Source organism: Eublepharis macularius, chromosome 6 (assembly GCF_028583425.1).
Source record: "Eublepharis macularius isolate TG4126 chromosome 6, MPM_Emac_v1.0, whole genome shotgun sequence".
NCBI classification, from domain to species: Eukaryota; Metazoa; Chordata; class Lepidosauria; order Squamata; family Eublepharidae; genus Eublepharis; species Eublepharis macularius.
In genome coordinates, this window is record NC_072795.1 from 56,011,500 (window position 1) to 56,038,213 (window position 26,714).

At 42.2% G+C, this 26,714-nt stretch overlaps 1 protein-coding gene across 3 annotated transcripts in view; it reads left to right on the top strand.

Moving 5' to 3' along the window:
- Window positions 1-26,714, top strand: part of EPHB1 (EPH receptor B1) — a 421,589-nt gene that overhangs the window by 142,913 nt on the left and 251,962 nt on the right. For all 3 annotated transcript variants that reach the window (XM_054982436.1, XM_054982434.1, XM_054982435.1), the window contains exon 3: window positions 6,380-7,061. In XM_054982436.1, the coding sequence (XP_054838411.1) occupies window positions 6,380-7,061 (682 nt within the window). The remainder of the gene's footprint in view (window positions 1-6,379; window positions 7,062-26,714) is intronic.

Genomic DNA, 26,714 nt, shown 5'->3' on the forward strand with positions numbered 1-26,714 from the left:
GTTTTCTTGGCAGACTTTTTGTTATGGGGTGGTTTGCCATTGCCTTCCCCAGTCATCTGCACTTTACCCCCAGGAAACTGGGTAAAGGATGGAAGGCTGAGTCAACCGCAGAAGGATGGAAGGCTGAGTAGACCACAGAAGGATGGAAGGCTGAGTCAGCCTTGAGCCGGTTATCTGAACCAGGCTTCTGCCAGGATCGAACTCAGGTCATGAGCACAGCCTAGGCTGCAGTACTACAGCATACCACTCTGCACCACAGGGCTCTTAACTTTGCTTAGCATGTCAGTATTAGTGTTTTATCATGAGACTTCAGCATTGTATGCAGTTTAACCCTAAAAGCACAGCAAGAACAGAATGCTATCTGAAGGATGTCACAGTTGTATTGTCGAAGGCTTTCACGGCCGGAGAACGATGGTTGTTGTGGGTTTTCCGGGCTGTATTGCCGTGGTCTTGGCATTGTAGTTCCTGACGTTTCGCCAGCAGCTGTGGCTGGCATCTTCAGAGGTGTAGCACCAAAAGACAGAGATCTCTCAGTGTCACACTGACACTGAGAGATCTCTGTCTTTTGGTGCTACACCTCTGAAGATGCCAGCCACAGCTGCTGGCGAAACGTCAGGAACTACAATGCCAAGACCACGGCAATACAGCCCGGAAAACCCACAACAACCATCGATGTCACAGTTCATAATGCCTATGTTTGAGAGGAAGCACTGAATTCTCCAGATTTATCTGTGATAGAGGAACATTCTCATTTTAGAGATGAATAAACAACTTTAATCCATGTAATAAATATCATTCTTGAAGTCAACAGAAAAAAATTCTGGATTCTTGCTGAAAGTAAACTGTCTGTCCTTTGTTGCACAGAGGCATAAATAGGAGCCCAGATGAGCTGCTTTGTTTTCAGTGAGATTGGAAGACAAACTGATATCCACACAGATGTACTATTTCTATCATTTTTACAGTCCTTATTTTATTTCATTTGGGCCTTTACTGTCATTTTCATTATCTGTGATCTATCACTTGGAAAGCTACAAATCCCTTTACAAGTCTATCATAATTATAAGAGAGGCTCTGACACATGTATATTTTTTAAGACCAGATGTTGGTATTTAAAGAGAGGTCCGTTCAGACAAGAGGCAAGACAAAAAGAAATGGCAGGCATGTTGTAACTGCTGCATGATCTTTGCTAGCTACTTTCCGCCCCCCACCCTCATGAATCAAACCAAAGTTGGGGTGTGCAACCCCTTCAATCAGTCTGTATTAGAAATGGGCAGAAACCAAAATACAAACTGAAATTAAGCACGAACCAGGCCGGTTCGTGGTTCGTGAACCGATGTTTGTCAGAGCCCATTTCTGATGAATTGCTATGAAGTTTAGGCTGGTTCATTTGATTCGTTTTTTGATTCGTGACTGCAGACAGCCTGGTGCCAATCAATCAGTTTCCTAGGCAACAGGGGATGGACTTCCTGCAGACCGTCTGATGACCCAGAAGTGACCTTCTTCTGACCCAGAAGTGATGATTTTCTGACCTGGATGTGACGTTTTCACGAACCAAACAAACAGGTTCACGAACCAGGAGCAGGTTTGTGAAAGTTCGTGATTTGTGAAATTTGATGAACCACGAACCGCATGGTTCGTTCCCCCCCGCCCCGGTTTGTGCCCATCTCTAGTCTCTATTGCATTCCTCCTCAAATTAGTTAAATTTGGATAATTTAACCTGAAGTAATTTGGATTATGATTTCTTAAAAGTTTCTGAATGTCATCAAGTTTTAAAGTGAGCAAACAGAGGCAGGCTTTTGGAAAGTTCTGTGTTCAAGACAGAAAAGGTGAAGCTTTGGGGTTCATTGACAAATTATAAATTAACCAGTCACCAGATCCAGATGACACACATCCAAGTGTTCCAAGAGTTTTTAGATCACACAGCGACAAAAAGGGTTGGAGCACCTTCCTGTTGGTCACTAACTAAAGTGTTGTGGGTCATGGAAGGTTAATTTGGGTGAGAAGATGAAGAGGAGAGAAACATGACAAAGGTTTATAAAATTATTCATGGTTTGGAGGAAGTGGAGAGAGAGACACTGTTCTCCTTTCCTTATAATACTAGAACTTGAGATCACCAGTGAACTAGATGGGCTGTGGAATTAGGGCAAACAAAAGAGAGTACTTTTTAAATAGAAATTTAAATTCTCAGATTTGCTGCCACCAGAAGTGGTGATGTCATCGATGACTTTTCAAGAGGATTAGATAAATTATGAAGAATAGGTAAATGGGGTGGCTCTTAGCTATGACATTTAAATAGAATTTTCATGATCAAGCACTGTATACTACCGAGTGTCAGCTGCTGGGGGACAAACTTCAGAGAAGGCTGTTGTCTTCATGCAGCAATGGTGGATCTTTCTCACATTCCTCTCCCTCCTTTCTGACCTACGGGCAGGAACCTACATGGACGAATAGCCACACAGATTAGGAGAGTGATTGGGGTGAAAGTATTCCTTTGTTTCTGATCCATCAGCAGAACTGCACTGACAGAAGAGGTAGAAAGGATAACTTCTTTCCCTGTCCCCTCCTTACTGCAGACTCCTGAACTGTATGGCTATTACTTCACATGAGTCCCATGATACCAGGAATAAACTATCCCAGGCTTGGAGAAGACTGCTGTGAAGAGGGGAGTGAATGCAGAACAGGTCCATGATGACCATTAGTGCTTTCAGTGACAAATCATGGGATCCAGCCTTTAGCCTCAGAAGAGTCAGGCACATCTTTGACATTTTTTGTACTAAAATCTTACAAATTACTTTATTGCTTACATTCAGAGAAGAGCGTAATAGCTCCATCCTCTGATTCTTTATAGCTCTGCAAATTAACGCGGAAAATAAATGTCCCCCTCCCCTTCAAAAGGTATACTGATGCAAAATTACTGCAAGACAGGAGGAAGCATTTTTGTGGTGGGGAAATGCTTCTTAATAAGTACAGTTCTGCAGGGCATTCTGGGTTCTTTCTTCCAAATGTATGACATAACTGTGTATAAATAAGTTATTACAGTGGCTGGAATAATGGCCTTGCAACAGATGCACTTTTTGGAGAACCTAGCATAGCAGTGTGTGAACGCTACTGGAAATAGATTTTATATTGTTACCTATAGAAGCAGCGATGGCTCCTGTTAATGTCATTGTTATCACCCAAGACAGAAGTAAACAGTTGATTGGTGGCTAAATATGTCTTGTAAGGTTTTTGCAGCTGCTCAGCATCTTCTGCCAGAGCTGTAAGATCATGGTGAAATACTAGAGTAATGATAGGATGGCTGTTTAGGTGGAGTAATAAGAACTTGGAATTTTCCAAAACCAACCTGAGATGTACAGCATTCTGTATACTAATCTCCTGCAGCCTTGCCACCACATTAACTTCAGTATATGTACATGACAGCCCAACATTTTACACCATACAGTTTTGCTTACATATGTAATACTCTCATCTCCATAGAAATATTAAAATCCTTCCTGATAACGTGCTATGATGCAACCATTAATTCATGCTTCAGTGGCACCACAGCACCTTGGAATTATGCATCACATCCAGAGCAGCACTTAAAGACTGCTGCATGAATAATGCTGTTGCAAACAATCGGCCTGTAAACACAGAGCAATTTGAATGGCTTATAAATTGGGCTGCGATACTCTAATGCTGTTGCAGGCCCAGACACACTTTGTGCCTGCCCCTTAATTGCCACAGTAGCCAACGTTACATTAATGCTCTTTCATTAATCTACCTGCATATCGGCACACACTCTCTTGTCAGTTTTGATGGATGTGTTGCTCATAAAAGTGAGGAATAGAGATCTCTGCCTGGAGCAAGTTTTTTCATGCTATTCTTCCCACCCCCTTTCCCAAAGTACATATGGACCACAATTTAATTCACGGCTTCCACTTTCTACATGTGATTGCACAAATACCCTCCCTCCCGCTCCCCCCATTCAGGATCACATAACACCTGCTAAATGTAACCATTAGCTGCATCTTGTAATACTTGAAAGATATGTTAGCATGTTAGCAAATGGAAACAAGAAAGACAGACTTTTTTGTTGGTAGGATACTTAAACAGATATGTCATTCACTGCCCTGTTTAAAACCTTTATGGTAGGCATTTTTTCTAAATAGCTACAATTGAGTAAAGTGATTTTATACCTTTTTCTTTGTGAAATGTGCTGGTTTAGATAAGTTTACCTTAGTCTGTAGCTGCAAAACAGGAATACTTTAAAAACTAACAGATTTATCACCACATAGGTTTTTATGGACATGAACCTGATTTGTCAGAGATGTGTTCTCTTCTTCTGGCAAATATATACTATTTTCAGTTTTAAAAAGTTCACCCTCTTCTCTTTGGAATAATTCAGAAAAAGTTTACAATCATTAAAAACCAACAAACAAGTGCATTTTTTTAAAAAAAGAATAAAACAGCACAGCACATTAAATCTCATTAATTATCACAGGCATGCTGAGACAAATAGCTTTCACTTGCCTTCAGAAAGAGACTGAGGCTCAGGGCCAAGCTACAAGTGACAAATGACACTTGAACGGCAAGCGTATTTCTCCCTGTTTACTTGCCCTCCACACGATCCACTTGCCATTCAAGTGTCATTTGTCACTTGTAGCTTGGCCCACAGTGAAACAAAGTTCCCAAGAAGAAGTTGTGGTGGCCACAACTTATGAACATATGAGGCTGTCTTCGAAGATTTCTTAAGTATAATATAGAACTACACACAAGTGGCTAGTGAACCTTGGAGCTGATAGTGCTGTAGAGGGTTCGCATGAATATTCAGCATCATCAATATATCTAATTCTCTATGTGGCCACATCTGGGATACTTAAATCGCAAGACTGGTACCATGAACAGCCAAAACAGATCTTTCTACAAACCTAAGAAAAGTCTCAGATTTGCAGAAAAGTTTGAAATCTTTAAAAAGTACATGGGGTGTGTGGGGGGGTAAACCCTCCAAAATGATGTGAGTGATGCCATTCCATAAGTGATGCCAGAGCCCCCCATGTGCTTGCCACCCAATCATACAAAGGAGAGAACGAAGGAGAGAAAGGTTAAACCATGAGAGCTACCAGGAGGAAATAGTGTGGGGCAAGGGATCCAGGCCAGTGGAAGGGTTAGCAGGGGTGGCCTTGAGGCCAAAACAGCCCCAGAAAGGGCTTTTCTCCTTCTTCCTGTCTTTTAGTTACAGAAACCAAGGTTTGAAAGCTAGCAGTATTGTTGTGGTTGCTTAGCAATCCCAGAATAGTTGTTGAGAGCTCAGAAGGCACCCATTTCTTAAAGCTTCAGGAGCTGCTGCTATCATTGGGGGGGGGGGGAGATTAAACCCCCAATGTACTTTATCAGATTTTTCTTCAAACCCAGAGTTTTTTGCAGGCTTCTGGAAAGACCTCACTCATTTGTTCATGGTCCGAGTCCTATAGTTTCTCCTATAAAGGCATCTACATCCTTTCTGTTGCAATAGACAGTGCAATCCTATGCAGAGTTACTCTAATCTAAGTCCATTGAAGTAAATCGTATTAGACTGGAGTAACTTTGCATAGAATTGCACTGAGAGTTTCTGTCCATACTACCTTGTTTGCCTAATAAACAGCAATTTGCAATTCTAAGCAAGGAGAATGTTTTCCTGATTCAGAAGTCTCATTTCCTGTGAAACCCATGTACATTTTTGGGTTGCAGCTCTTTCCTTTTGTTTAGAAGAAAGAAATATCCTATAATTTCAAAAGAAATGTTGACTCATCAGCTAGATTTCAGTAGTATGCATTGGGCCATTTGGTAGTTCAATTTAATTCTGGGACATGATTCTGATTTAAAAGGATATTTGCTAGATCTGTATTCAAAACAATGTTTCTCAGGAAGCTGTCAAATTTTACAGGGGCTAATACAGGCCAAGCTACCAGAAGATCAGAAGTGTGTTGATTGTGATTATCATTGCCACAGAATATTGAGGGCACAAGATGATTCAGAGCTGTGTCAGCCTCAAGATGCTGAATATCATATGAGTTCAAAACACACTTGTGTATGTGTCACTTGGCTGGTTCCAAACAAGCCTTGTTTGTATGTCTTTATGTGTGTAAAACTGGGCCAAATGCTTTATTTTTATTTTTTTGTTGGCCGATTCCGTACTTTTGACTATTGTTTTAGATCCTGGAATGAGAGATGTCTCTCACATTTTCAGAACTTGTAAAGTAGAACACACTGATTCTCCAGGTCTGTGTATTCTTGCCAGCTGTAGTGATTAATTACTCCAGGGCTTAAAGTGCTATTCCTGTGTTTCTTTATCTCTATCCTTTTTAATTGCTTGATTTCTCTCCCTCCCCCCCCCTCCTTTTTTATTTGTTCCATACAGTGGGAAGAAGTCAGTGGCTATGATGAGAACCTCAACACAATCCGTACTTACCAGGTGTGCAATGTTTTTGAGCCTAACCAGAACAACTGGCTTCTCACTACTTTCATAAACCGACGTGGTGCACACCGCATTTACACAGAGATGCGCTTCACTGTGCGGGACTGTAGCAGTCTTCCCAATGTCCCTGGCTCTTGTAAGGAAACTTTCAACCTGTATTATTATGAGACAGACTCTGTCATTGCCACCAAGAAGTCGGCCTTCTGGACAGAGGCCCCCTACCTCAAAGTGGACACCATTGCTGCAGACGAGAGCTTCTCTCAGGTAGACTTTGGTGGCAGGTTGATGAAAGTGAACACAGAGGTGAGGAGCTTCGGACCCCTCCATCGCAATGGCTTTTACCTTGCCTTTCAGGATTATGGGGCGTGCATGTCACTGCTGTCGGTAAGGGTCTTCTTTAAGAAATGCCCTAGTGTGGTGCAAAACTTTGCCATCTTTCCAGAGACTATGACAGGCGCAGAAAGCACCTCTCTAGTGATTGCACGAGGTACATGCATTCCCAATGCTGAGGAGGTGGATGTGCCCATTAAGTTGTACTGCAATGGAGATGGGGAATGGATGGTTCCCATTGGCCGCTGCACCTGCAAAGCTGGATATGAGCCTGAGAACAATGTGGCCTGCAAAGGTAAGATAATGATTCACTCAAATGTTGTTTGATGGTCACTGGCCTTTGTCAAGCAAAGCGCTGTTTAGAAGTCCTCTATATGGAACTGGGTGCAGGTTGTAGTTTACGGGCTGGCTTTAAATCAGTTTCTGCCAGTAACGAGTTTAGAACACTGAACTATCATTAACACAAACATGGTCACTTTATGGATTATTTGGGGATCTACAAGTTTGCATGTCTATCTCTGACAGACGGAGTTCCAAGTTGGGTCCTATTGTGGACAATCTACTCCTATTGTGACAAGGATTACTAAGACCTGGCCTCTGCTTGTGTGTGCCTCAGCCCGAAATCAGGCAACAAATTGGGATCTTCCTTAACAAATGAGTCTAGGGAATATATGAGGTATACTGAGCAGTGACTGTGGTTTTTTTGTCTTTCTCTTCTTGAGTCCATCAAATGTATTCTGCCTTAGATTATGACCTCAGTGCAACTGTGCCAAAGTAGAAAATCCTTTTTGTCATATTTTCATCCCATGGCTGGAGTTCCTGATAGGGCCATCAACAGCCTCAGCAAAAGAGCAGTTCTTCTGCCTGTGTTCAAGGATGAGTCATGTCCTATTGTGAAACACCTGTGGTGAAAGCACAATTGTGAATGGTCAGTACACACTAGGTCATGTTTGCAGAATGGTTGTAGCTTAACTATGTTTCTTTGGAAGTCTGGCAATATAATAGCGTATTATCTTTACAGCAGAGGGAGCATTACTTTTAAAACAGGGATGTGGAAACAAGAGAGTCTCTTTGTCTACTTTGTAGCAAAGCTCTAACCACTAAACAACAGAGCTGTAATTAAGATATCTGTAAAGTTTTGTTCCGGGCAACAGTCCTCCCAATGAAGGTTATCTGTTCAAGAATGAGCAGCAAAAACTTAACTGAATAAATAATCTGCCCTTCAAACATGAAAATGAATCAGTTGTCAAACCTGCTTCCCTTTTTGTTCAACCAATAATTTTATTGTCAGAGAAGAGTCTGCAACAGCAGTGTTCCTTTCTGCCCTTTTCATATTTGGTTGGCAAATTCTTCCAAGAACCCATTTTGTGAGCATTCTATTTGGGAAAGAGCTTTGTTGGAAGCAAATGGTAGCAGTTCTATATTCACATGTACTAATATTTCTCTCTATCTATAGGGCTCCAATATGGTCCTTGCTCAGACCTATCTAGGATTGAAATCACTCAGTCACCATTTTGCCACATGACCTGCTATAGTATAATGGTTAAGTGGTTGAGATGGAAGTCAGCATTCTGCTGGTTCCATTCCCACGATTGCCATTAGCTCAGCAGGTGGCCTTGGGTATGCCACTCCTGTCAGCCCCAGTTCCCCAGCTGTATTGTGGGGATAATAATAACAATAACTTTGTTCACTGCTCTGAGTTGGGTACTAATCTGTCTAGAAGGGTGTATATAAACACACTGTTGTTGTTGTTGTTGTTGTTGTTATGTTTACTGAATGTCAGAGTCAGAGTGACCCATATTGGACTGATCCACTGAGGGCCAAGCTACAAGTGACGAATGACACTTGAACGGCAAGTGGATTGAGTGGAGCGCAAGTGAACAGGGAGAAATACACTTGCCGTTCAAGTGTCATTCGTCACTTGTAGCTTCGCCCTGAGATTGTTGTGACATACTAACATACTGTTGTCAGGGAGGCTCTCCTGGCTACTTCATATGCAGCAGGATTATGAACTTGGTTAATTATTCTATAAACATTCTTATGGCCTCTTGTTTTTTCTCAGTGAAAACTGGGAAAGGGACCATCTATCCCTCTCTCTAAATCTGGAGCCCATATAATAAGCCTGTGGATTGCTGTGAACATCTCTTTACAAATGATATGTATTTTAGATAAACTAAAATGAGTGATAGTGCATTACTGTTCTGAATGAAATGGCCCTCCACATTACATGCATTGAGCCTTGGATGCTGTTCAGAGAGTTATCTTCTCCAGACTGAATAAGAAACTGGGAAGGCTTACAAGGAAAGTAAGCACTAAAGGTAAAATAAAGCAGAAGTATATGTCCATGTTCCTCCATTAGTGGCGTTGTCAAGAAGGTGCTCTATAGAGTTAGGGAGGAGGTAGAACATGGAATACACCAGGAAAGTGTATAGTATAAAGGGATATTCTGAGAAAAATTACGGGATGTGGTTTCTGCAAGTGCAGTGCCGCACAATAGAAAACTTTAATTGAGAAATGAGATGAAATGTGAATGAAGACAACACTGTGTCACAAAGTCATCACTAAAAATGCATGAGAACATACAAATGACAGCACAGTGGGCTCTAAAGGGCTCAGGTTACAGGATAGATTTCAGTAAATCATTCATAGAAACTTAACAACCTAACAACACGCAGTTTTACAGTGGAATTGGTGATTACTGGGAGTACATAAAATGTCCCTTGCCAGGGGTCTTCAAGCAGAGATTGAACAGCCTTCAAGCAGTGACTGAACAGAGACTGTCTAGCTTTACTGTCTACCTGCATTAAACAGGAAGGCCTCGTCCAACTCTTTGATTCTATGAAATTGTATCTGAGGAACTTAAATCTAAAGTTAGATTTACATTGCTCACTGTTTTCTGACTGAGTAAACCTGGAGTCATAGAAAGAACTGAAGATGGTTACTGACTTTTTCTGGGCTATATGTCCAGGGTGACTTGGATCCTACAGTAGATTTCCTCTAACAGAAAACATTTATCTCTGGGGAATGGGGCTTCCTTGCCTTTTCTCTCCCACTGCTGCTTGAAATGGTCTCATAAATGTTTCTCCTGGCAGACAGGCACACCCAGGAAAAGACATGAGGGGCATTGAAGGTCTAGAACTGAGGAGGGCACCAGCAAAAATTGTCCCCCTTCTGTTAGCAGAAATTCTCCACAGAAGCAAGCCTTTGCCTCCAAGAGCAGTCAGCCAGATGTCCCTGGGAAGCTCATAAACCAGGTGTGAATGTAGAGATCCCTTCTTATTAATTGTTCCCCCATATCTGGTGATCAAAGAATCCAACATTATATTTACATAAAACTCCAAGTTGCCTAAAGATAGGCTATTTCACCCAATTTCAGAGGTTTGGATTACCCTTAACAACAATATTCCTATCTGATTTTAGAAGAAAATGGAAAATGTTTTATATTGCCAAAACATCAGCCATGCTTTATTAGTATTTAATAATTGAAGTGCAGGATCCCTGGCAAGATAAAGTGCAGTGAATAAAAAGCAGTAAAATAATAGTGACAAAACTCTTTATCTTATGCAATGTAAAATGGCCATAAAAGACATACGAGATAATTGATTGCCTCATCATACTCACCATCTAGTGGCATCATGAGCAGGTGCTGAATTAAATTGAAACTGAATTATAATACACAAAGATTAAATACAAATAATCAAGAGGGGCAAAACCTGGGGAGGAGGCAAAGCCAAGCCTGAGTTCTTGAAACTGACATTCATTGGCCTGGAACAAAATGTTTCAAACCTTCCAAAGCCTAACAAAGTCCAAACAGCAGCTGTCTGTATTTCTGGTCTGATGCTGTAGTGCATGTCTAGAAGTGTGGGAAAGCACCCCCAAGCACTCTCCTGTGCTGAACAGCTTCCAAGCATGGACTGGTCATGTAGCCATCCTTGGTAACCATGTTGAAAGGTAAGATGTTGATGTGGATTGAAACCCTCCATCTTCATAAGTGCACAATTGCAAAATAAAATCCAGAAAGCAGTTCTGGATCTGGATGCTCACACAAGAGCTATAGGAAATGATCCTCAGAGATTGCAGGACAGTTACCCTGGAATGAGAGCTGCTTTCCTGAAATAAGAAATGTTTCAAACATTTATGTCAAGAAAATGTGATCTCCCATGTGAGTACATACACTGCCGGTTGCCACAATTAATTGAATATCCTTGTGGCATGTAAGCAAATTGTGCATGTTCCACAATGTGCCTTGAAACACGAATGTTGCATTTATAGTAGGCATATAACATGTGCATACTGAAAATATTCATTATGACATGGACTTCAGTTTCTCATGTCAATGCGTGAAATTCTGTATTCCTTTGGCGGACTTTCTCATAATATTTCCCTTGGGAATGTTACATTTTGAGCTAACTTTTCCACATGTCTATGCTTGAGAAATGATTTTTTAAAATCCCATCCAATCCTGTGAATGGCAAATGGTACAACAGAAGTGAACTTACTTGAAGGGGAAAAAGAGTTGGGGTCATGCAGGGAGTCTCCTTTAATATTTCTGGGTAGATGCCCGCAGGAAAAGTAATTCTGGATGAAGAAAAACATTGCCCCATTGACTACTAAAGCTGACAAGTAACAAAAGGGCCTGAGCTTTGTGGTCTTCTGTATTGCACTGATCAGAAGTGGAGGATTCTGGAAGGAACAGGAACTGGAATCGGTAGGCTAAGTGGGTGGTAATGGTGCTGCCATGCAAGCTATTGGAATTTTGGCTAAATCTAAACGATACAGCTGACTAAGTTCTCACTTGGGAGATCTGGTATGAATACTTGTAGTCTGTGTTGATTGTTGAAAACATTAATTGGTGTTGTGTGGTGTAAGGTTTTTTTAAAATTTAAAATTGTTTCATCAAAACTTTTTTGAAAATATTCCATTGGAATATCCCCTCCTTTCTCCCAGAACCCCAATGGCTTCTTATCCCATATATCATTGCTAGATTTTTAAAAGGAGTTGTCGAAGGCAGTGTTTTTGGAGAACCATAGGCACATATGGCTACATAATCTCCATTTTCTCAGGCTATTTGGAATCAGACCTTTGTGGTACAAGATACAAAAAGTCTTGCTCCCAGTGAATATAATCTTAAAAAATCACTTAAAATAAATTTGGAATTCCTGAGGTGGATTCCTGAGGTGGTGAGTTACCAGCTCAACATGCACAGGGCAATTCTTCTAAGCAAGCAAGTCTGCTGAAAATGGGAGTTTCTGCATGAGCAGCGTGTCATTTGAAGTAGATCACGGCTGTCATAAACTGAGGGTCAAACTACACGTTTGGGTTTTTAACGGGTTGGGTCTGGATTTATTCCATATGGAGAAGCAAAAATGGGGAAATAGGTCTCTATATTGGAGGGGATGGCAAGGATTTTGGAGGGGAAGGCAAGAGCCCTTCCTCCTCCTCCTGTAGCAGTGTTCCAAGCCCTTTGGGGCTCTTTTTTAAAAGCCATTCCCTGCAGCTGCTGTGTACCTGTGGGGATCCTGATTTGGATCCAGAAAACCTAGACCCAATTCATTAAAAATTCAGACATATAGTTTGACTCTCAGTCTGCCCCTCCACTGTGGATTCTTTTGACAGTATGCTCTCTGCGTTCTTGTCAACACTATTACCTTTCCTATTGCATTAAAATCTGCCATATTTAGCAGAAGTGGAGGATGGACATATGGGACAGAGGAGGATGGACATATGGGACAGAGGAGCTGTGGGGTGAACCTGAAGCTGAGCTCAGTAAAAATCACCTCCAAATGGGCAGTTTTTACTGATCTCAGCTTCAGCACACCCTGCGACTCCTCTGTCTCTGGCATGATATGGGAGGAGAGTGCATGCAAGCACTTCTTTCCCCTGTGTTTCCCCCTCTGCTGGCCTGGTGAGTGGGACTGGGGGTGGGGGCAGGTGGGGGCAGGGGGATATCAAGCCCACCTCGAAAGCAGGGATTGGAGTCACCAGGCAGGCAGGGGGTCGAGATCCTTCTGTTTTGCCATCTCGTTTTCACTATGTTTGGGGTCGTGCTGATGCCTTCGGGTTTCAAGTGGAAGTTACATCATTGGGGTCTCTAGAGTGCACGGCATTTCAGCCCGTGCTCTCGTAGCTCCTGACCTACCTTCCTGCTCCTTCCCTCCTCACTGGTCAAGTGAGCAGGGATGGCTGGTGAAAGGTTGGGGCAGTGGATCCCCCAACCCCAGCAGGTGGTTGGCAACTAGAGGTAGCAAGATGAGTGATTCAGCTTCTAAACAACCTTTCTATTATGATTATGAGAATGCAAAGAGCAATGGGCTACGTAACGAGGTGATACATACATGCTAAACTTATTAGCACTTGAGGTACAAGTGAGCATGACAGCAGATGTTCTGACAAGTTCAGCTAATTGTTATTTATTTATTTAGGAATTTATATCCTGCTTTTCTCTTCAAGAAGGACATAAAATGACTTATGACATTGTTGTATTATACTGTTCCTATTGCATTGTTTTAAATTGGGTAAAGCACCTTGAGTTCACCTTAAGTGAACTAAATGTAATAAATAAATGCACCACCATCCATTTTATCTTCACAACAACCCTATGAACTAGGTTAGGCTGAGAAAGAGTGACAGGCCCATGGTCACCCAGCGAGGTTCTGTGGCAGCCTGGAGATTTGAGCCTCAGCCTTCTAGAGCCTAGTCTGATACTCTAACCAGTATACAACGGTACACTGTTAATGTAAACCTGAGCAATTTTCATATTCCTCTTCAAAAGGCAGTGCATTTTTCCTTCCTGGTTTAGAAACCATTGCCCCTGCAGCCTTGCCTTGATTATTTGTTAGTACTAAGGAACAGGGCTGCAATGAAGGAAAATCAAGTAGCAGATCATTCTCTTGAAGGAAGCGATGCAACAGCTGCCGCACAAACACAAAACTCTCCAAAGTGATGTTTGTGATTTCCTGGCTTCAAAGGGCTGTGTTGGCTGGCTGGGCCTCTTTCATCTTTCTCATTATTTCCTGAGCGAAGCTGCAGGAATCAGAACAAGCCTTGATTGGTTCTGATTTAAATGGAACTCCAGGAACGACACTCTGATTCTTTTTCTTAATTGGAACTTCATTCTCTCTTGTTTTGGACTTTGCCATGCGTGCTGTCAATTTGATACCGCCTGCTGGAATCCTCAGATGGGTTGGATTATAAATATGGAAATTATGTGATTTCTTCTTTTCTGTCGCTGCTTTCTGAGTTTTTATTAAAATTGCCCAAATTCTACTTTATGCCTACTAGCTTTACTTATATTTTCCATACTCTGAAATTGCATTTCAGTTTAAGGGGATCAGTCCAAAGTTTCTAGAAGGCAAGGTGTGTTGGACCTAGCGATATCCAGGCAGTGCTGAAAGCAGCTTACAAATAATAGTAAGTAAAAAATCTTACCTGTTAATATCTGAATTGTATCATCAATATATCTAATTCTCAACATGGCCAAATTTGTGGATACTTAAATCCAGAGGATGGAGCCATTAACAGACAAGACAAAACTTTCTACAAATCTGAGAAAAGCTTCAGATTTACAGATAAATCTGAAATCTTAAAAAAAAATGCTGGGGGGTCCCCCTCACCAATAATAGAAGCTGTACCTGTAGCTTTAAGGAACAAATGCCCTCTGTGGCCATTGCTAGGCAACTATAATGGTCTTATTAACTGAAGCCTTGGTCTTTGTCAGTAAGAGGAGGAGGAGGAGGAAGAGCAGGACCCTTTCCTGGGCTGCTTTGGCTTTTAAGGGGCTACTCAATGGGGTCAGGCCTAGCAACAACCATGGGGAACTTGATACAACATGAGATACATAACTTCCCTAGCCTCAGCTCTTTGCTACCGTTCAACAGCAGCAACCACATGAAAACCAGTGTTGTGCAGTGGTTAGAGGGATACTGGAGAGAGTGAGGTGTTCCCTTGTAGATTCCCTGCTGCACAAGTGGGCCTGGAGGCAAGCCTTGCTCAGTTGGACCCAGCAGCTAGCACCGTATAAGTGGACCATAGTTTTCCCAGGTAGAGTTTGCTGGGGGTGGGAAGGAGAAAAAGCTGAAGACAGATGGCAGATAAATTTAGGTAGGTTGAAAGGAGACAAGAAAGTAGGAAAATGGGAAAGGCTATAGGAGAAATAAGACATAGTTGGGAGAAGGAAAATAAGATGCCCTCCTCAAGTCTTGCAGGTCCCTCACTTATATTGCCTAATCTCAAAAATTGTGAAAATATGATTCTAACTCACATGGTTGCAGAAACTGCTTCGAAATACAACTTCCTACTCCATCCCCATTTACTAATACTTTTAAACCTTTGGACCTAATAATTTTTAGCTCCCTTAAATCTTTAGGTACTCCAAGTTGTTCTACAAGGTAAAGCTGTTCCACAGATATGAGAATAAGAAATTTCAAGTTTAATTTTTGGCATTCCATTCCTGGAAGTAGTATACACTGAACACCAGCAAATATTAGAAATGATGTGTGAATATTTTAATTATTGCAAACTCCTGATTGTTATGTCTTTGAATGAACACTAAATTTTCTTCCAAGATATGAGTGTTTTGTTTTGTTTTTTTGCTTTCCAGTTACAGCTGAGCTCCTTGGCTACATTTCCATGAAACAGATCATGTTTTCAGTACTCAATTTAAGACAGTTTTTTTCTTTGGTTACAAAAGATGTGGGTTTTGGTGTGTACATTGCAGTATGACATTCAGTCACTAGATGTCTCTGCATGCTCTATGGAATTAGATAGAGGGGTGTGTCCTTGCGGTAGACAAAGAAGAGAAAGGCAGAGTTCAAGGTGTGTGGAAACCTTTTTTTGTTTTACAGGTAAAGCTGCCATAAATACAAAAATCCCATCCTTTATACAGTTATTAGTCTGAGACCTGGACAGACAGTCTCTCAAAGCTGTACACAAATAGAATCGCGCACATCTGCATTTTTGGTTTAATAAAAGATGGAAGATCTCATCTGGCATATTCAATTATAAAATCATAATACCAAACAAGTGTGATTCTGTGCCTATCTACACGTTTCCAAGACCTTCCAGTCTTCAGGGAACAAGGCAAGGCGTGAAAGTATAATCTTCTTAAAAGATTTATTTGTGTTTTGCAAAGAAGACTAAGGGTGTAAAGCTGACAAAAGGGCCCTATTCCAGGTCATACTTCACAGTTCTTTCCATCTGTCTGTACTTTATCCCAATGTCAATTACCACACTGCCTCAGCATGCTGCTCACAGCCGTGCAGTCGCCCATTGCGACATTTTTGCAGTTTAATCCAGGGCAAAAGGTTCTTCTAATATCAGACAGTGAAAGCGAGGCTGAAATTGCTCACCCAGTGCAAAATTACTGCTTTCAAATATAAATCACGTATTAAGTACACCAGTTTTCTATAGCCCCTCCCCAAATTGGTTTCTTTGTTCCCTTGAAGTTGTAGAAGCTTTCTCTTTATTGGTGAAAACCTGAAAATTGGAAATACTTGGGATTTCTAGCAAAAAAAAATTGGGGTGGGGGGAACAGGTAGTATTTCTTGGGGGTGGGGATGCTAAAATGTTGTAAACATTGGAAAAAAATGCAAAAAAAACCCCTTCCAGTGAGAGTATTCAAAATTTAGGTTTCTGTAGTGTGTTTCCATGATGTATGGAGCAAATCTTTTTGCTTTCCTTTGGTGTATGTATGTGCATCTGCACAAGGCTTGGCTGACATAAATGGGATAGAAAACAAAAAGTGCTGCTAGACATTCTGTTTGCTGTTGATAAAGCCATATTTTAACCTGTACACAGGGCTGGACTGATCTCCCCTGCCTTTCCTGTGTGATTGTTTTGGTCAACTCACAGTGTTGTGGCTGACTGTATCTACCAAAGACCATCCATTGCCATCCCGATTTTTCATATACCAGTCCCTGGTAAATTAGTGCCCATGATTTGTCTCCAGTTTTGTTTATTGTTGATACCTTGAGCAAATTTTGTTAATGTGAAATTCTAGTTGTTGTCATTCCCAGATAAACTCTCTCTCCTGGGTCTCTGGTAGTATGGTACATCTTGTGCATGATACATGTTTATGTTTATGCAAATTCATGCTTATGAAAACTAAAGTAAGTGCAATCGTGTGGGTACTATGAGATCACACACTACAGTGGTTGAGCTGCCTTTTGAAGTTGAGAATATGTTACAGGACATGCATGTTTTCTTAAATATAAATTTAATCAAAAGAATATCATGCTTTTGACTTTTAAATTATTGGAGGAAAGGCTGTTGAAGAAAAAGCAAATACAGAACCTAATAGACAGAATGCAATAGTAGCCATGTGTACAGTTGGTCTGCAATAGAAGAGCAAGATTCAGATCTAGTAGCACCTTAATGACCAGCAAAATTTCCAGGGTGTCAGATTCAAAAGTCAAGCTCCCTTTGTCAGATACATAGTAGCCATGTGTAATGTGTGATCGGTGATCCTTGGTATGAGAATAGGAGTGTTGTAAACATGTCCCTGTTTTCATCTTTGAATTGTTGGTCTGATTGGCTGCAATATGCTTTTGATAATTGTGCCTTATTCCCTCTAAAAATGCTGAATAACTTCCCAAGGGAGCCTTGTGTACAGATTTCCCTGGGTGCTTGAGAAAATGTTTTAATGGTCATTGTCTGACTAAAGTTTAGGCATAAACAGGGGAATGAACAAGCAGGGCACAGAATAATTAGCGCGTGGAGGCCTTTCCCCACAAAACCACATTAAACCCTGGAGATATAAAAAATGAAATGATTCAAAGTTGCGTACAGGAGTTCTTTTTGAGAGAAAAATCCTAAGAGTGTATTTACAGGGTGCTCTCATCAAACCAGAGTGCCCTTTAAACATCTGCTCATGTTGGCAATACTCCGCTTGCTGTCGTGGATTGCACGTATTGTTTGCCAGGACTTGGGAGTGAATCCAAAGGACTCACAGCATGGGCCGTGAATCCTTATCTTTCTAGCAGGGACCATGGTACGATGCAGCAGCCACAGCAGATGGGCCACACCTTGGATAGTTTTCCAGCCAAGAGCTTATACAGATGAATGCACTGTGTGACCTGTGCCCAACAGAAGCTCTCATTTGTCCCTGCTGTCAAGAAGGGTCTTCCCCCCCTCCTTTTTGCCTCAAATTTGAGAATCGTGCACAAAATAAAAGTTTAACCAAGAGAACAATTATTGATTTCTTGCAATATTGCACTAAGCTGCATGGCTCCCCCTGCCAAAAATATATTCAGTGGAAATTTCATATGATTTTTTACAGATCAGAAACAAATTTTCCGCATGCAAGTGCTTTATTTATTCCCTTGCATGTCTCCAGCCTAGGAATATGAAATGGCGCCATTAGTGTACTAAAGGAGTTTCCCTTGGTATCACTCTGCCTGGCATGTCTGCAGTATTGTCCTTTCTTCTCAGCTACTTGACATTTCCCGTGTGAGACAACTTGTCTTTCAATAATAAAATAAATATTTGAAGGGTAATAGATTAAGCCTCCTGAAAGCACAATTAAAGCTATTGCTATGATTTAAAAGTACATGATTTGAGGATGGCTTTTATGATTTCTAAATATTTTCATTTCATTTATTAGAGGATATACCTACCCTCCCCGCAAGCAGGCTCAAGGCAGGACACAACAACACTGAAACATACAGATATAATTTACAATAAAACAATTTACATGAAAACAATATTTAAAACCAGTAATATCAATAGTTACAAACACAAAGAGGCATCTGCTGTTGGGACTCTACAAACTCAAACTTCATACTTTTGCTAAATTTGGCTCCTCTTCGACGTTTGATTCATTTTTGGTCTATGTTTACCAAGCTAATTTCATGGTGACTAAAAAATATCCATTTCTGTATGGGAATCTTCTGCTTCAACACGTCGGCATGCTGATGGTGCATTTTAAAACCTGTACATTTTAAAAATTATTCCTTAGAATAGGCTTGTTAGCAGTCAGGCCCCTCTCCCCACACTGCAAGGGCAGTTTATGGATGTGGAATATCATAAACCTCAGCAATAAGTCCTAGACACTGCCTGGACCCAGGCAGAGTGGATGCCATCTGGCCTGGAGACTGGATAGTTATCTAGCCTTGAGTCATAGGGGGATGTCTGATGGCCCCCATGCCCCAGAGAGATAAGGAGGCTTCCTGAGAGACACCTCCCCGCCTAATCTTACCAACACCTTCCTCCACCTTTCCTTTCCCACTTACCTAATCAGAGTATTAAGCAGATCTGATAGCTTTCCTGTACGATACTTATTAGGTCATTACAATATTTTTACCTGTAGACCATCCCAGATAGTCATATCAAACCCTTCCCAAGTTATTGTCTTACCTCTGGACAAGCTATTAAGCCATTGTTTGGGGGCAAAGTCATCAGCCTTGCTCCAGGATATGTTTTGCTCTATAACTGGGCTGCCCAGCCATGTGCTGTGTGTGTGGTCTGGGGCCCATCCACGCACCCTCAAGTTTGCTTGAGCCTTCTCCTTCTCTTGGTGAAACGCTGGTCATTTTGCTGCTGTTCCCTTGGACCCCTCCTTCTTTACTACTGGTAATTATCACCCTATCACAAATTCTCCTAATTTCCTCATTGCTTTCTTAGTTAGCTCCGTGAGTATGCTGTGTGTATTTTCTGTATGCTTGCCTGTTCATTCTTCTGTTAATACATAAACCTTTCTCATTGAACATCTGCCTATTCATTTGAGAGTTCTCTAAGGAAACAATCTCCGTATAAATAGAGACAGATTCCTACCCTCTTGCTGCATCTCCTTTAATGCTAATTTCCTCAACCAGTTCAGGAGACATCCTATTTGAGTAGCAGGCTGATTGCTTTAGTATAGGGTTTCCCGGCCCCCTCAAACTCCGGGTGGGGGATAGGGGCCTGGCACTTCTTGGGGGAGAGGGGGTGTACACGTGCAAAGCGTGCATGCCCGCACCCCCCCACAGGCGCGATGATGTCACTTCAGAAGTGACATCATCGCGCAGCCCCTGGGAGCACGTCCAGGCTCCACAGGGGCTCAAAATGGGCTTGATCTGTGCTGAAACGGGCCTGTTTTTGAGGTGCTGTGGAGCACAGGAGCACTTCTGCGCTCCGCAGCACCTGAAAATGGGCCCATTCTGCTGCAGATCAGGCCCGTTTTGAGGTGCTGCGGAGCACAGGAGCACTCCTGCGCTCCACAGCACCAGAAAATGAGCCCGTTTTGCGATGGATTGGGCCCGTTTTCAGGTACTGCGGAGTGCAGGAGCACTCCCATGCTCCGCAGTGTCCCCGATCCGGGCCAAAATGGGCCCGATCCCGGTGGCTGCTGTGCACAGGAGCATGCAGAGCTGCAGGGGAGCCCGCAGGGAAGGTGTGTGCCCCCTGCTGGTTAGGTAAGTGTGGGCGGGGTGGGGGGATTCCTCACCCCCACCGGGGGTCTGGGATCCCTGCTTTAGTATGTGCACTGAACTTGGAGCATGGTATGTGAGGATGACTTATTAGAGATTCTTAAACTTACAACACTCCTCAGCATGCCACAACTCACTATAGGATTACTTTGTGGTTGTTAATGGACACAAGTTGAAATGATTAATTATTTTTCAAAAGCTCTAAATTAAACCCCAACTTTGAATTTTCTATCCAAATGGATCAGTGTCTTACTTACAGAGTGCATTAGAAGGAGCTCTCATAGTTGCTGCCATCTATTGAAAAAGAATGCAATTGTAATGAATTTATGGAAATTTTAAAAATTCTCTTGGATTAACTAAAAAGCAAGGCTGCAATACTGTGCATACTTACTTTGGAGCAATATCCATTGAACATGATAGAAATTTTTCCAATATAAACATACATAGGATCAGGTTATACATATCTGCATGCAAAGGAGACCTAATCTTTGTAATGTACATTCTACAATGTGCAGTGTGATGCAGGGAGGAGGTACTAAAAACAGAACCATGCTAAAATATTTACTGCATACTATTGTCTCTGAAGAGGAGTGAAATGAAATGCTATGTCATATCCTTTGTGACACTCACACCATCACATTACTCCTTAAGAATTGTTGGTTTCTTGTTTTTCCACATGCTCATTGGGAAATGTGGATCAATTGTGGAGGCACATGAAGCACAGTGTGTTAGCACTCCATTGTGATTGCATGTCTGCTCTTTGGCTACATTTGTGTTCTTTGTATTATGGTAGTGGCTGCAATGTAAACAGTTGCAAGAAGGTGTGAAAGCAATTAAGAAGTTATCAGGACAGATATGGTGATTTAGGAAATAATGACCTCAGTTGTGTAATGCAAAGTATCTGTATACCCATCCCATTTCTTCTTCATTAAACCAAGCAGCTCACAGCACACGTGAACGCACATGAAGCAGCAGCCCTGTACTGACCACTGGCAAATCAAGGTCAGTATTGTCTGCTCAGACGGGCAGTGGCTCTCCAGAGTCTTAGGCAGAGGTCTTTCACATCACCCTCTGCCTGGTCATTTACTCTGAAGATGCCAGGAATTGAACCTGGGAACTTCTGCATGCAAAGCAGAGGCACTTCCACTGAGGCACAGCCCTTTCCAGCTTTCCCAGCTTTCAGTGTGAGTTGGGGAGTCTTTTGCCACATAATCTTGCTATTAGTATCACTCTGAAATGCTAGGTTGCATCCTACATTGCTGGTCAGTCAACACTGCACTTGATGACAGAATGGGCTTATTATTATTCAGTTTCTAAAAAGTCCCCGGCTGCTGAGTTTCACTTACTTCATTCCTTTTTTGGGCAACTGAGAAAGATATCACAATGCTTTATCTGGACCAATGCCAATTACCTTTGTCAGCCTATGGCTGTAATTCCATGGATGCTGCCAGCAAAGCTGAACTCCCTGGCCATTGCCTTCCAAGGTAGATGCTGCGTCTATGGGTGAATTGGGCTCAGTGGCACCTGCCACTGTTCTCCACTTTTTGATTAAGATCCTAGATATTATGCAAGGTGCCGAACAAAACCAGAAACAACATGTGAGCCTCTCTATTCTGAATGTGTTTATTCCTGTTTCACTTCCTTGTCAACAGGTTTTGTACTGGATTGTGTTCTCTTCACTAACACTGTGCATCATTGATGAAGGCGCATTGGATTTGTATAGAGAACTTTGTGCTGGGTGAATACCTCCATCTCTCATTACCTTGAGCAGGTTATCTACATACTGTTTTTAAAATCCAACACAAAAGCTGGGGAAGGATGGGATCATAAATTTGTGGTGGTAGCTTGATATTTATTAGATTAAAGCAGTGTTCCCCAACCTGTGGGTCAGGACCTAAAAGTGGGTCATGATCATGAAGCCTCTGAAAGCGAGTTGCAGACCAGCCCTCCCTAGTGGTTGCTGCTGCCTTTTGCATCATTTGTTCTCGCCTCATCCTCATCAACTTTTCAGTTTCTCACCTTCTACCTCCCTTTTTGACAATAATGGGAGTGGGGGGATCAGTCAGGCAACTTACTGTAATAGCTGGAAGGAGGGAGGAAAAGACTGGAGAGTTAGCAGGAGCTGTTCAAATGCAAAGACTGTGTACTTCAGAATGCCACTTGCTTGGGGACAGCTGAGCCTTTTGTGCAATGTTTGTTGATTTCCTAAAAGCATCTCTTTGGCTACTGTAGAAAATGGAATACTGGACTAGATGGGCACCAAGGTCAGTGCCTAAGGCACCCCAAAACCTTGGGTCAGCCTGGATGGGTCACTATACCAAGTAAATTTGGATTTACTGAACTCGGGAAAAGCAGCCCCAGTGGGAAGCCTTGCATGTTCTCATCTGGCCTGAATATAGTTTAAGGGCAATATAATACATGGGCAAAACAGGCAAAACTACCCCTAGGGAAGTGTGAGCTCTCAGAGGTCTTGGGGTCCATCCTTTGGCTGTCAGCTGTCTGGGTGACCCTTCCCCAGAGGGCTCCCCCAGAACAATGCAGGGCTTTGTCACCTGGAGCATCCACAACTTCCTTGGAGGATTATTCACTCTCTTTTTAGACCTCTTCCATTGCAGCTCTCCCTGAACTCCTCCCTGGCCTGTTTGCAGAGACTTCTTTTATACTCCCCCCCCCCCATTCCCAACCCTACCTCCCCATCTTAGCCCCCAATGGGCATGGGCCAATCAGAGGGCAGGGGGCTGGAACACCCCTGAGAGAAGCCCCACCCCTTGCATGGCCTGCCAGTGTCTTCCATGGCTTCTGGGGCTGCTGGGGCTTTAGATTTTTGCCAGGAGGAGGGTGGGTTCTGTTTCCTCTGGTCCCACCTTTCCTGCAACTGGCACAGGACCAGAAGTGTGGGAAGAGTAAGAGCCATTGCTTCCCCTTCCTCTCCTGGGGCTGGTGAGGGGGTTGGCTCCCATAGTGGGATGGGAATTGACTCTTCCTGCTGCCTCCTTCTCTACCCCACCAGCCTCTCGCTGTTCTTCTGCAGCACTAGTGCAGAGCTTGCCAGACCCATGCCTGTCCTCTTGTCACTGCCACGGTTGCCTGTGGCAGCTGCCTGCTTCAGCTGGAAAATCCGGCCCAGGGTTGACCTGAGAAACTGGGGAAGCTGCATTATACCGAATCAGCATAAATCCAGCTTTAAAACCCAGTTCCCACTCTCGAATCTCACACACCTAGTGCCTCGCACGTGGAATGAATAAGTGCATGAATACACTAATAAAATACATGTTAATAGTTTTTAAAATGTTTATTAAAATACCTGCTAAGCCACTGTGGCTGTGACTGAGGATCAGAACAGGGAAGGAAGAAAAATGCCACTAAGTACCTGCATGAGTAAAAAATATCCCATGGTCTTTTGTTAAACTGCTGTGCATGTGTAAACAATGTGTATGTGTGTAAACCAATCATGTGTGCATGCTGTTGTGCTAGATGTGCTGCCAAGCAAACTCTGATGAATGGCTTACTAAATGCTCAATCCAATAATCATTAAGTAGGGGGCACATTCCCAAATGGTGATTGTGACATGATCTAAACCCACAACAGTTCAGGCATCCCTAGTAATGGTTGCTTGATCATCAGGCGCTGTTTGATTGTCTACACTTGATGGACAGGAAGGTTGTCTGATGAAAGTAGGTCTGATGAGGGTTCCTTGGCTATGTGCATACTGTTGTGCAGCTGAACAGCATAGTGGAAGTCAAACAGGATCTAAAGGTTTAACTTAGATATAACACACAACAATTATTTCTACAAATACATGGGACGGGATTGGTAGAACAGTGTGTGATGTGTGATTTTCAAGCAGGGAATTGCACATTAATTTATCTGATCAAAGTAGAATATAGTATTATTTTGTAAATTATACGTTCATTTCAAATCCCTTATATAAATTTCAACCAGAGCAAGGGTTTAATATTAGAAACCTTGATGCATGCAGTTGACTGGGTATTGAACATGCACAGCCTCCCAATTATCATTCCAGGCAGTAGAAGAATTCCAAACACCCAGTTTGAAAATCGCCTATGATTAAAAACAGTGCAAATTCACATTTCAGGAGGACCATAACTAATTCATACCTTTGGCCCAGGGCTTCTCAGACATTGTTACTGGTAATATTCAAGCCTGCCTAAGTCTAATTAATGGTTGATTTACATAATGTATGAATTTGCATATGGTGGGATAAAAAATACATGATTGTTCTATGTTGTCCCGTTATTGATGATCAGCACAAGGAATGGTTTGGGGGGGGGCGCTTATAGGTGGGTCCTGTCTCCACAGACAACAATATATGCATACATTGAAGGGGAAGGTCACATTTCTCTGAGCATCTTCTAGCTTTTTCAGTTGAGTGCTGTACTGCATACTGCCAGTTTAGGATACCTTTTCCCTGAGGCTGCCTCCTCTCCATCAATCACTATAGCAAGTTAGCCATGCAAAGTGCTCTTTTCAGTCAACCATCCAGACCAGGGAGGCTGCTGTGGGACAGCCAGGGTGGATTGGAGCATCCAGCACATCATGGGAACTGAGGAGATGAGAATTGCTGGGTCATTCAATCCCTAAAATTATAACCACCAAGCTCTAGGGAGGCCCTTCACATAACCAGTGCTGTAAAATACAGAGTGTAATTAAACCCTTGTGTGCTTCAGCTTGTTATGCACTGATCTGCAAGAAACTAATGTGTAGGGTAAGACATCTTTGGGGTTAACAAATATGTTTGCCTTGCTCTGCTTTAATACTGGGTGAGCAGAGCAGAGCAGAGCAGGCAGGTTTGATTTGTTGCAAGGGCTGGGAGGACTGTCTCAGAGGCACTCCTGTTTTCTGGCAAGGGTGGAATCCACCTTGTATAGTAAGTTGGAACGTTCATCCCTCCCTTTTTTGCAGGCTCCCAAGAGGCCCACACGCTCTGACATCTGTTCAAAGCCATCGTCAACCTGAGCAGCTGAGATGAGCCACTTAATAAGCCTGGGGGAATTGTCACTAAAAATGCCCGTTATATGAAGGCTGAGAAAATGGGTCTAATTCCACTGCTGGGGAAAAAGAGGCCTGCATTGTTTAGTTCTCTCTCGCCCTCTTCTTCCTCCCCCCTAGAACAAATGCAGCAAATAGCATGGATCTATTAGACCAGAGCGCTTCATGCTGACAACCAAACACAGGGGGCACTTCGGGAGCCATTAATACCAGCTTTTATTGGTACTTAGCTGCTCACTTGGAGTCCCTAAGTGTAAGGCCAAGGCAGAGCGCAATCTTCCTCAGAGGGATTTCACGTCCCAAGGAGACCAGGAGTGTGATTTTGGGTCAGAATGACCAGGGCCATTACCATGGTGTCCCTGGAAATAGAATGGTTGTGTTTTGGTACTTCTCACCTATCTTTGTGTATTTTATATTTCCTGCCTCTTGCAAAGGTGACAGATTTTAGATTTTATTGCACAAGCATTCTTAGTAATTTTTTTGCTTTCTCTGAAATTCATAGCTTGTGGATCTTGTCAGGCTGGAAACTGAAAAGTGCTATGCTTGCTTTTGAAACAAATAGCAACCTACAACTCTCCAAAATGGCAAATGAGAAGAAGATGCCAATTTCTGTATAAGTAAAATAGGGGTAAAGTGTCCAAGAAAGCCAACCTTGCTTTAGGGTCATTGACACCTTTTTCTTTGTTCTTGTAAGCACAGTGTGAATTAGGACACACATAATATAGTAATGTGTTCTCTGGTTGTTGTTGGGATCAGTCGTAAAGAGGGGAACTTCTGGGAATTTAGGAAGATAGCGTCACCTATTCATATAATCACAGAAACAAATTTGTACAATCAATGCCTTTAGTTTTTGATTCACAGTCCTGTGGAAAAAAAATTGATAGTCTAGACTCTAAAGCAACGTTTGGTAAATTATCATTAGAAAGAGACACTGAATTGAACTGAAACCAAGATTCACTTATGGCTAAATAGAAAATGAAAAATACAATCCAGGGAGCATTTCACACACTGCTTACTGTGATTCAAGATTCATTTTCTTTTGCCCTGGAACTTACTGTTTTATCTTGGGTTCTGGAGTTACTTTACCTTTGAAATTCATTGGCCACTTTGTATTGGATGAAATTTAATTTGCTGTTGAAAGGTTTTATTGTCAACATTGCTGTATGCTATTTAGCAAACTAATTTCATGGAATCTAAGAGTTGTATGGCATCAGGAGTGTTATAACTTCCCAATCCGGTGAAGTCACTTTTGTTATGTTGGCATGGAGAGAGTTCTGTGGCAAAAGCATAACCCTAACCCTGAGAACAGAGGGAGAGCCATCTGGGCCTGGAATGTCCACCTCACCTGTATGCCGCCATTCCCACCTCTTTGTTTTGAAAAGCTAGTTGTGAGACAGAGCAAGTTCTGTTCTCCTTTTTGCTTGCTGAAGTGCATCCTTCTTTATATTAAAAGTTTCCTAATTGTGGCACAAAATGCAGAATTTTGTTTATTGATTGATCAATCTTTTCTGCAAGTTTTTGTGGACTGTTCTTAC